Source organism: Mytilus galloprovincialis, unplaced genomic scaffold (genome assembly GCF_965363235.1).
Source record: "Mytilus galloprovincialis unplaced genomic scaffold, xbMytGall1.hap1.1 HAP1_SCAFFOLD_80, whole genome shotgun sequence".
Lineage (NCBI taxonomy): Eukaryota > Metazoa > Mollusca > Bivalvia > Mytilida > Mytilidae > Mytilus > Mytilus galloprovincialis.
The window spans coordinates 52,757-64,807 of record NW_027468020.1 but is presented as its reverse complement, the minus strand read 5'-3'; the positions used below and the strand labels follow the sequence as shown (position 1 = coordinate 64,807).

At 32.0% G+C, this 12,051-nt stretch overlaps 1 protein-coding gene across 1 annotated transcript; it reads right to left on the bottom strand.

Annotated features, from left to right (window-relative positions):
* Positions 1–726: 726 nt before the first annotated feature.
* LOC143060138 (uncharacterized) lies at positions 727–11,816 on the bottom strand. Its single transcript, XM_076233545.1, has 6 exons — positions 11,796–11,816; positions 11,292–11,321; positions 10,054–10,083; positions 9,572–9,607; positions 7,282–7,318; positions 727–3,809 (listed from the first exon to the last, which is right to left on the bottom strand). Exons 4-6 carry the CDS (start codon positions 9,602–9,604, stop codon positions 3,070–3,072), a joined length of 810 nt encoding a protein of 269 aa, XP_076089660.1. The 5' UTR covers positions 9,605–9,607; positions 10,054–10,083; positions 11,292–11,321; positions 11,796–11,816; the 3' UTR covers positions 727–3,069.
* Positions 11,817–12,051: the final 235 nt, after the last annotated feature.

Genomic DNA, 12,051 nt, shown 5'->3' with positions numbered 1-12,051 from the left:
CGCTTCAATATTTCGCTAGGGGAAAATTTAGATCCTAGGCACAGTTCATATACAGAATCGGCGTTTTCAAGTCCAGTTTGAATTAAAAGTCCATTCAAATTAGATTCCATTTTCCATTCACTAAAGAAAAGAACATAAAATATATCATTACGAGTCGATAAAAGGTACACATTAAGTAATTAGCAACAGTCAGTATCATTACTTAATGCATTCTAAGTGTCTATTTTTTGGTTTTTGATAAGAAATCGTCTAGACATACATTTGGTGTTCAACGTTTGCTTCTTTTTCTACAACTGGTACTAACTGTTAGAAACTGACATTGATTACTGCAAATGGCAAACACATCCTTTCTTGTGACATTTTTATTTTAACTGATAAATTTTTTTTAAGGGATTTTCTACATAAAAATTGGCTGCTTAACGTTTTAAAGAGCTGTTACTTATACATGTTGACGGTCAATCTATATTTGAAAATGATATGACAGGTAATGTTATAAAATTTCCAAATGTCATTAATTTGTTGTTGTTTTTTCAAAAGAAAATAATAAAAAAAATGTTTCAGTTTAAAATATAACACATAATGGAAAACAATATACCAATGTTCAAATAATGTCAGGACTGACAATATGTGTTCCTTAAATGTCTAAATCACATCACAATCTTAAAGGAAAAAATTAAAAAAAAACATGACATTTGTTTGTTTTATTTAATCAGGACAATATTTTCATCAAACTAGTGTTTTTCTCAAATAATTTTAACATTAAGCTAGCAGATAAATTTGCTCAATGCCTCCGAGGACTATTTGTATTCTTAATCTTGAAATTAGCACCTCAGTTTTAGCTTAATTTATAATATAAAGTATTGAGAAAGCACTAGACCCTAAGTAGCTGAATTATACTAAGAAATGCAAAGCTTGAATGTAAAATCTTAAAACTAGCATTCACAATGTTGGGACCTTGTTTCATGTGATAAATTGTATCATATATATAACACATTTGTATTATCAAGTGGGTTTTTTTGTTAACAGTTTACTAAACAAAAATGCCTTTCCCTTATATTTCGTTGTGAATAAACTCATCATAGATACCAGGACTAAATTTAGTATACGCCAGACAAGCGTTTCGCCTACATAATGAGATTGACCTCTTGAGGTTCAAGAATTTGCCTTGAAAGCATGTGTTTCCTTGATTTAAAACTTCCGATATCAATTCCAATTTCATATAAGTTAACCCAATATTTTTACGTAACTACATTGAAATTCAAATGCAGAAAAAGATTTAGTTCCAATTCGACTTTGAACAAACTATATGAGCCCACTTAATTCAAAATGGAGGCTAAAACAAGATTTCATTTATTGACAAATTGAATAAATTTCGATTATCATAAATTCGAATATAGTATGTGCTTTCTAATTTTTATTCTTTATTAACTTTGAGCCTTCCGGCTCATCAGCATAAACTAGTACATGTACAGTGTATATGTATGGCATAGTATTACAAACAATATGCAAAGTACACAATAGGTGACATCAGAAGTTTCATGAATACCAAATATCTTTTATTACAATAAACTGTTTCTTAATTTGAACAAAAATGTATATACTTTCCTACGTTACAAAGCTGTTTTGTGTTTTCACCTGACAATACTTCTAAAGATTATTAATTAGATTTAGTATTAAATAATTTCAAACAAATAATGACAATTAACCACTGTTTAACTTCATTGCTATTGTTATTAAGACAACACAATTTTAATACCAAAGCCTACCTATTGTTTGTTAAGAAAAACTCAAGTAGTGATTAACACCTGTAAAGCATTAATGGATGTGTCAATTATATTCCAACAGACAATAAAACTATACTTAATTAATTTGTCCTTTTTTGTTCAGGTTTTTTGTTAATAAGGCAGTTGGTTAAAAATGAGAAGAAAAAGATAAAGTTAACTTTTTTACTTAGAGAAAGGACACTTGTCCATAGCTATTTTATCAAGTTACACATGTTACACTGTACTTATCGATAAATTCTTTCAAATAAGATGAATAAATGAATGCTTTCAAAAAATCCCCAAAGTTAGTTTTTTTTTAGGATAAAAATTTATAAAAACACCTTTGATATTGCAATATACAATGTAATCATAAGTAATCTAAAGTAATCATCATTACTTTAAAGAAAAGTAATCAAAGGTAATCGATTACATATGAAATAAGGTGTTATTGTAATGTAATCGATTACATTTTATAAGCAAACTAATTGTAATTGAATCGATTACATTTTAAAGTAATCGACCCAATCCCTGCTGTACATTAACGATATTTCAAAAATGAAAATAAACTTGAAAGTAAGGCAAAACAATACAAATATAACAATTCACTTTAAGAAATAGTATGCAGTTTCAACAATATTTAAGTTATTTTTTATATATTAAGTAAATGGAGATATACACTTGGGACAATATTTTTGGCATAATAAAATGTAAGATTGCTGAAGTTCATCACGACTTTCAAACAAACAACAATATGGAAAAAATTGACTCATGCACATTTCAAAATGAATAATGTCTTATTGTTTTCTACTGATTAACAGTTTGGTTGTTGATTAAACAACATTAAAACACAGAAACAGTTAGAATTCCTTAATATTTAATCATGACATTTGAAAAGTCACCACTATCTAACTGAACAATAATTTTTTTTTCAAAATTGACAATAAACTCGTAAGCCAGGCAGAACAATACAAATATAACGTCGTTGTTATCAATCAAATAATAAAAGAAAGGAATTTATAAGTGGACGATCTGTAATTAACTCTAAGAAATAGTATGCAGCGCTGAAACACTCTTTCAGTTAGTTTTGATATAACATTAATGGTAAAATACATTTTGGACAGTTTTGTAAGCATATCAAAATGTTATATTTCTGGAAAAAACACAATGTTCTATTAAACAAAAATAATTTAAAAAATCGAATTATGCACACTTTGAAATGATTATATACGTACTCCCAGTACTTTTACTTTATGACTTTTAAATCAAATAAAAGTTAAATAAATGTATGTCGAATGATTCACATTACTTATTTCTTTAGCTTGTGCAGATTGTCAATTTTTTGGCACACTCTCATGAAAATATTGTTTGCCTCAAGCCATAGGCCCCTCTTAATTCCCTCCTTATAAACATTCATTTTGAAATCTTGGGCCCTCGAAAAATCAGGCACATCGGCTCTGCTTTCAAGGAACTCCAGTCCCGCTGGATTGCTCTTCTTCCATGAATATCTTAATAATATTTTTTTATTGTTTTTTTTCCCTCCATCCTCAACTGTTCTCTTTCTTGTACATTCAGGGTTTTTTTGTAGTAGGTTTGTTGAAACAGGGGTTGACGTTGCATTTATTGGTTCATCCACTGACTCATCAATCTCGAATGTGTTGGGGGATATAAACGCTAATGTCCCGCTGGATATGATTTCTTCAATGATTTTTGGTATCCCAGCAGTGATCTCGTTCAACTTACGATCTACATCTGTCACTTTGTTTTCTAATTCTTTTATTTTTCTTTGGCTGTCATTGGTTTCAGTTTCGATCTTTGAAATGGTGGTTTCCATGGAGTTAACAGTGGCTGTTAAATCTTTAAATCCCGTGTCACATTCCTCTGCGTTCCTGTTAACTTCTTTTTTTACTTCATCTAGATGGGCTCTTAATTCCCCAATAGCATTATTACTGTACTGTTTTCTAAATTCATTTAACTCCTTGTGTATGTTGTTTTCTGATTTTTGTATTTCATACTTAACTACGCATTCGATAGCATCAAGGGTTAAATCTAGAAATAAATAGAAGCAAAGTGTGTTACAATTGGCTAGAAGAGATACATTGATCTTACATGATTACTAAAATAGTTAGCAAAAAAATGCAAGATATGACCCCGCTGTTTCTACAAGTTCCTACTTACCAAGTAGTTGTTCTCAATGGACAATGACATTATATTATGCTAAATGGCCAAATCTCAACGGACTGAAATACCATTGTTCATGATTATCTAAATCTGATGATATAATATTATATATCAACTTCCACATGTATATAAAAAATAAAAACTAGGGAGTTACAATGATAAAGTAAATACTCGATAGGGTAAACAAAATAAGTACAAAGGTCCATAACCCGTGGAAAACTCAATTGACCAGAACGTCCGACCTTCGTGCACACCTGCATATGTGAATCTAGCAATATAAATACTTTCATGTATGTTTGACCAACCATGACAGAGAAGTTGCTATGACAAGAATAGGGTCAACATTTCGATATCCGAAGGGCTATAACTGATACTAGATCATCATATAGAGAGCGATTTTAACACATAGCGGTTAGTGGGACATGTGACAGACAGACGGACTTACAATATAAAACATATAGAACTACATGTACATAAGCATGTGCGAATATATCAATGTACAAACTTTTATGTGTATCAAATAAGACTGGTCAGAGGAGTTGCGATGAATAGGGTCAAAATAGCAATGTTTAAAAAGGCTATAACTCATGGAAACAAGATGAACCGGACCATTTCATCAACATGTACATATGAATACATGTATCTAACAATGTACCCACATGCATGTGTATCCAACAAACCATGTCAGATGAGTTCCGATGACAAGCTGTCTACTTCAAAAGGGTCCACATTTATTAGTCCGAAGGGTCATAACTGCAAAAGAACTCAATATACCGGAACATCCTTCTTATAGTGATTTCAACACATCATGGTCAGTTATGAATATTTTCAAAGGTTGGACAAAAGATATTGGAATTGGTCCGGATAATGTGACAGACAATGTAAAACCTATACAACCCTGTAAACTTGTTAGAATGTGGGAATAACTGAAGATCATGTGAGTTTGTATTACTTACTTGAAATAATCTATTCTTTTGGATAATGTGATGATGCTCATTATTTTTTCTTTTGATGCGAAGACAGGTTGGAACTATTTTGATTTAAAATAAGTGGTTCTGCTAGTTTTTTGTTGTTTTTTTTTTAAAGTAACAGCACCCACCATCGAACAAGGAGAATCTTGCAAGACATCCATTTGAAGGGGGTCATATGTAAACCATTCAGGAGGAAATTTCTATAGGATAATGTTTGAATGTTTTTTTAACTAGTCATCGTTTTTGGTGGATCCAGGAGGGGATTTCTATATGCTAATGTTTGAATGTTTTTTTTTTATAGTCATCTTTTTTTTGGTGGGGTCAGGAGGGGATTTCTGTAGGCTAATGTTTAAATGTTTTTTTCTAGTCATCGTTTTTTGGGGCAGTCAGGAGGGGATTTCTATATGCTATTGTTTGAATGGTTTTACACTAGTCATCGTTGTTTGGTGGGATTAGAAAGGGATCTCTAGGAGGGTGTTTCTACCTGTTCATGTTTGATTGGTCTTACACTACTCCTCTTTTTTAGGGAGTCAGGAGGTTTTTTTTACATGCTAATGTTTGATTGGTTTACACTAGTTATCTTTTTAGGGGTTTCTACATGTTAATGTTTGATTGGTTTAACATAGTCATCTTTTTTAGGGGGTCAGGAGGGGGTTTCTACATGCTAATGTTCGAATGGTTTTACACTACTCGTCTTTTTTAGGGGGTCAGGAGGGGATTTCTACATGCTAATGTTCGAAGAGTTTTTCACTAGTCATCGTTTTTTGCTGGGGTCAGGAGGGGATTTCTATAGGCTAATGTTTGAATGTTTTTTTCCTAGTCATCGTTTTTTGGTTGGTTCAGGAGGGGGTTTCTATATGCAAATGTTTGATTGGTTTACACTAGTCATTTTTTTAGGGGCTCAGGAGGGGGTTTCTACATGCTAATGTTTGATTGGTTTTGCACTAGTCGTCTTTTTTTAGGGGGTCAGGAGGGGGGTTTTACATGCTATTGTTTTATTGGTTTTACACTAGTCATCTTTTTTCAGGGGGTCAGGATGGGGTATCTACATGCTAATGTTCGAATGGTTTCACACTTGTCATCTTTTTTTAGTGGGTCAGGAGGGAGTTTTTACATGCTAATGTTTGATTGGTTTTACACTAGTTATCTTTTTTAGGGGGTTAGGAGGGGGTTTCTACATGTTAATGTTTGATTGGTTTTAACATAGTCATCTTTTTTTAGGGGGTCAGGAGGGGGTTTCTACATGCTAATGTTCGAATGGTCTTACACTAGTCGTCTTTTTTTGGGGGGTCAGGAGGGGATTTCTACATGCTAATGTTCGAATGGTTTTACACTAGTCATCTTTTTTGGTGGGGTCAGGAGGGGATTTATATATGCTTATGTTTGTATAGTTTTACACTAGTATTTGTTTTTTGTTGGGTCAGGAGAGGGATTTCTATATGATAATGTTCAATGGATTTACACTAGTTATCTTTTTCGGTAGTGTCAGCTTGCTGTACGGTGTGAGTCAAGGCTTCATGTCAAAGACCGTGAGCTAAACTATTATGGTTTACTTTTACAAATTGTGACTTGAATAGAACTGTGTGTCATTGGCACTCGTACCATATCTGCTTACATCAATGATATTCTATTTTTGCCTAACAGCATTAACAACCAAAAAAAAATATCAAAGTTGCCAATCAATCCAGTTACATGTGTTGAAGAGTTGTTCAACCTAAAACGGAGGTTTTTAGATTTTTTTTATGGTTGGGGACTTGTTTTGCAATTCGGATTTGTAGGATTTATTTTCTTGTATTTCGACCAAGGCATTGCTACGTTTAAAATATCTTCAACATAACAGTTGTTCTCATCAAATTAGAAAATCGCCAAAATTTTAGCGACATTTTTTAGCTTGTAACGTCACACTAATCATTGTCGTACCCCGCTCGTGTAAATGCACTCGACTCATATCTTAAATAACAACGATTGCTAGTTTACCTAACGAAGTTAGATTGTTTTCCCCGAGCACTTCGGCTTTCTCCGCTAATAAAAAAAAAATGTGGCCAGGAAACAGCCAAAATGCGATGCTTAAAAGTGGCGTTAAAACACCACAAAACAAATCAAAACATTATAATCAGCTGTAATGCACCTTGTAACAAACTTTAATGTGTGATAATTACTTCCGTTATTTGAAACAATTTCGAGAATGCAAGTGTTCTTTTTTTATGTAGGACATACACTCTATTACAAAATATATGTACTCCTTCTTTTTAAGACAACTGCACACGATAAAGTCATATCAAAGGTCAAGGAAAGGGACATCCTTAAATGACCAAGGTCAAGTCATAAAGTTGTAATGAGAGAAATTGAACAAATGGTTTAAGACTTACCTTCCTCTAGATCTTCAGGGTCACTCTCTGCTTCGTTCTAAAATATAAATTTCAACTATATAGTTTGAATATAAAATAATTCTAACTAATTCCATTTCAATAAACCTAATTGTAGAAGGGTCTAAATACAGCACAAACAACATTTTCTAAAAGACTAAAAAGTGAAAAAGTATATTCAAACAAAAAGCATATGACTAACAGGTCGAACAACTGATGTTCTTAAACCCTGCTTACTGCCATTGGCGATTGCCAAATAAAATTGATCACAAGATGTAACAAAAAGGATCTTAATTTAAATTTAATACTAAACAGAAAAAATTAAACTTGTGGCTAAGATGTTATGCCACAAACATAAGGTGTCAATATCTTTTTTGTACACCAGATCCAGATTTCGACAATAAACGCCTCTTCAGTGATGTTGGGGATCGAAACGATATTTGGAAGGCCATATAATTTACCCTCAATTTTAGATAGACTCTTGAATTGTGATAGTCAATATAGGATGAACGATTAATATAAACCGGAGGGAAAATATGATACAGGCCCAAACTAAAAAAAATAAACAAGTCTAAATTGAAAACTTCGTTCAAACCTATGATTGCGTTGGATAAAAACCACATTTTTTATACGTGTGCATGTAAAACAAATTTCCTTGCAGAAGGGTCTAAATACAGCACAAAACACATTTTCCAAAAGACCGGAAAGTGAAAAAGTATATTTAAACAAAACACATTTGACTAACAGGTCGAAAAACAGATGTTCTTAAACCCTGCTGACTGTCATTGGCGATTGCCAAATAAAATTGATCACAAGATGTAACAAAATGGATCTTAATTTAAATTTAATACTAAACAGAAAATTATAAACTCGTGACAAAGATGCTATGCAACACACATAAGGTGTCAATATCTTTTTTGTATACCAGATCCGGATTTCGACAATAAACGCCTTTTCAGTGATGTTAGGATTAACGGTATTTGAGAGGCCATATAATTTTAGATAGACTCTTTATATATATATATATATATATATATTGGTGATTTGGTGTCACAATATCTCAGTACCATGGGTTGGAATCTCGGCGAGGGAAGAACAGAAAATTTGCGAAAGCAATTTTACAGATCTAACATGGTTGGGCTGATGTATAGACGAGTTGTATATACATAATGTACACAGCCGTGTATCACCATCACTGCTGGTGATCCGATGAATAAATCTGTTGTAGAGTTGTCACTGGTTCAGACGTACTTATAAATATAATAATTTTCTGTGACTGTATCTTACATTGATTTGTAGGATTCTTTACTATAGATAATTTAACTGATCTGTAAAAATAACATCTCCATGCTTTATATATCATGTACTATAGTACGACGCTAGATTCAAAACTGATATGGAAAGGTTACAACCGGCCACCGAAGCTTCATTTTTATGAAGCCCAGGTGGTCGTGTGGACTAGCGAGACGGCTACAGTGCAGGCGATTTGGTGTCACGATATCTCAGTAGCATGGGTTCGATTCCCGGCGAGGGAAGAACAAAAACTTTTAGAAATTAGATTTTCAGATCTAAGATTGTTGGATTGATTTTTTTAGACGAATTGTATATACAACACTAAATTAAAAATTACGTTCAAACCTATGAACAACCGCCACTTTTATACGTGAGCATATAAAACAAAGTTCGTTGTAGGAGGGTCTAAATACAGCACCAAATACCTAAAATTTACATTAATAAACTTTCAGTGGCCGGGTGTTACCGTTCCTCGTATTTTTTTTTTATCTAGTTTCGGAAATAGTCAATCAAGGGTACCAGTATTATAATTTAATACTCCAGACGCGCGTTTCGTCTACATAAAACTGATCAGCGACGCTTATATCAAAATATGTATCAAGCCAAACAAGTACAAAGTTGAAGAGCATTGAGGATCCAAAATTCCAAAACGTTTGACCAAATACGGCTAATGTAATCTATGCATGTAACACAGTACACGATATATAAGGCATTATGATGCATTTTTTACAGATAAGCTTAATCATCTGTCTTACGGGAATTTTCTAACTAATGTTTGATGCAGTCCTAAAAATAGTTCTATTATAAGATTGTCTGACCCATAGACAACTTGGGCAAACATATTACATATATAATGGTGGAGTTTTAGCCAAACTCTCACGGTTATATGTATTTACTTTTAGTGCGTTTGAAGAAGTGGTACCATTAATGCATTCCGTATTTGTTATATGTTTTATCAGTTTTGTAAAAGTAAAAAAGCAGTGTAGTATTACTGACATACCTCACTTTCTCTGCTTCTATTTGTGATATCCATATTCTGGAAAAAAAATAATAGAATTCATATCATCGATTATAAGCTACTGTTCTTTTCAAAGTAGATATCAAATTAAAATCTTCGAACTATATAGCAATAATTTATAACAAATTAAGTAAGGAACAACAGTGGCTTATTTTATTTCCACATTTAATTCCAAATTATCAAGTTTTCACAGTTTGACCCTTTCTCTTTTCAGAAGTATATAGCTTTTTTTTGTGCAAATTAGCAACAAAACAAACACTTGGGAAATTAAAGTTAAATTATCGTCTTTAAAATTGGTTAATTTTATTCTTCACTTTTAACAATCATTTTTGCAATGAACGTAAATTAAAGCATAATTTACAATTTTGTTAGTACATTTACACAAATGAGAATGAAAAAATCTTGTTTAACTGTTATATAAAGTTTTTTACATATTTTTTTTCTAATAATTTAATGTGACTTACCCCTGGTCTCTCTTCTTCTATGTTTCCTTCCTGTATAAATCGGAAAGAACGAGTAAATTAAAAGACGAATGACAATTGTCACTTAATGTCACAAGCATTTATTTAGTTAATGATGTAATAAAGATCATCAATACGTTTTGAAAAAAGGTAAATAGATCTATTACCAACAAGTGTCATCAGTTTGATACCTTTTAATTGTAACGTGAACAACGTTAGATAGACACATGTACAAATACATCTGTGGAACAGTTCCGATCTAATACGCTTTAAATTTTTTAGGATTTGTTCATATATCCATATAGAATAAAACATCTGGTCTCCATGCTGTCGTTGACACTTGAATCGAAGTGTGGTTACACCGTGATGTTGCCCCATGAACCAAGGCAGACCGACGACCAAAAGGTTCCCGTCTGCGACCCGACGTTTGATGCTACATGATATTCTGTTTTCATTTTATATTCATATAATAGTAGTAGTTGATATATTGATAACGTGACAAGAGGTAATAAGCAAAGAGACAACCACAAACACCTCTTAAAATTACGTGATAGGTGAGCACCAACACAGAAACTGGAGATATAGGCTAAATGATTGCTCGTCATACATGTATGGGACTTAATTTTTTTTTATCATTATACTAGTTTTTGCACGAAAACGTCACAAAAAAAACTGTCTTACATCTTTCAATAAAGTTATGAAAATGAAAATGAATAGTTCTTATTAGCCATGGTATTCAAATAGCAAAAACGTTACTTACCAATAAATGTCACAAGTTATTGTTAGGTCAACTTAGTAAATCAAACTAGTGATCTTCATAATGACATTTGAAACCTTGCGAAAAGAAATTTGGAAAATACTTCTTAACCCTATAAATTCTTAAACTAGAATGAAATGTATATTATTCAGCAAATTGGGGGTACTAATCTATTGCAATCGTTGATATGCATTCTTTGCAATTTTTTTTCACAGTTTGACCCTTCTTTTTTCAGAAGAATATAACCTTTTTTAGGCAATTTATTAACGACACAAACACTGGGGAAATACAAGTTAAATTATCGTCTTTAAAATTGGTTAATTTTATTCTTCATTTCTAACAATCACTTTTGCAATGAACGTAAATAAAAACAAACTTTACAATTTTGGTAGTACATTTACTCAAATGAGAAAGAACAAATATTGTTTAACTGTTGTACATAGCCTTTTGTATAATTTTTTTCTAATAATTAAATGTGACTTACCACTGGTCTCTCTTCTTCTGTGTTTCCCTCCTGTAAAAATCGAAGTGACACGAATAAAGGTATTTTTTAGTCAATGTTGTAATAAATATCACCAATACCTTTCGAAAAAGAGGTAAACAGGAACTACGTCCAAATAGTTTGAATTTCTACGCTGGAATAACAATTTAAGCATTGAGCCTATGGGATGTACTACTATATTATCGTCGTTGCTATGCTTGTTTTGCATTTTTCTATCGGCTGACCCTTTATCTTTTGAGAAGTATATAACTTCTTTCTTTGCAAATAAGCAGCAACACAGATAATTTGAAAATATAAGTTCAATAATTGCTCTTCATAATTAGCTAAATTTATTCTTTTCTTTTATCAAACATATTTTGCAGAAAACGTGAATACAAATATGCTTTATTTTTTTCAGTAAATTGACTGAAATGAGAATGACACTGTTTTTTAACTGACATATAATGATTTTAACACATTTGTTTCCAATAAGTAAATGTGACTTACCACTGGTCTGTCTTCTTCTAAGTTTCCTTCCTGTTTAAATCCAAGAGAACGAGTAAATTAAAAGACGAATGAAAATTGTCACTTTATGTCACAAGTATTTTAATGATGTAATAAAGATTATCAATACCTTTTGAAAAAAAAGGATCTGACCTATTACCAAATAGTATCATCAGTTAGAAACCTACAAATTTAAAACTCTAAGTATACATGTGCATTCTATATTAGGCTAGATGTTTTCATTGTAACGTGAACAACG

Excerpts from the sequence above, each read along its gene's own strand:
- LOC143060138 (XM_076233545.1), bottom strand. The coding sequence starts at position 9,604 with ATGGATATCACAAATAGAAGCAGAGAAAGTGAG. Across the intron at positions 7,319-9,571 it reads ATAGAAGCAGAGAAAGTGAG|AACGAAGCAGAGAGTGACCC; the intron begins GTATGTCAGTAA and ends TTTATATTTTAG. Across the intron at positions 3,810-7,281 it reads CCCTGAAGATCTAGAGGAAG|ATTTAACCCTTGATGCTATC; the intron begins GTAAGTCTTAAA and ends ATTTATTTCTAG.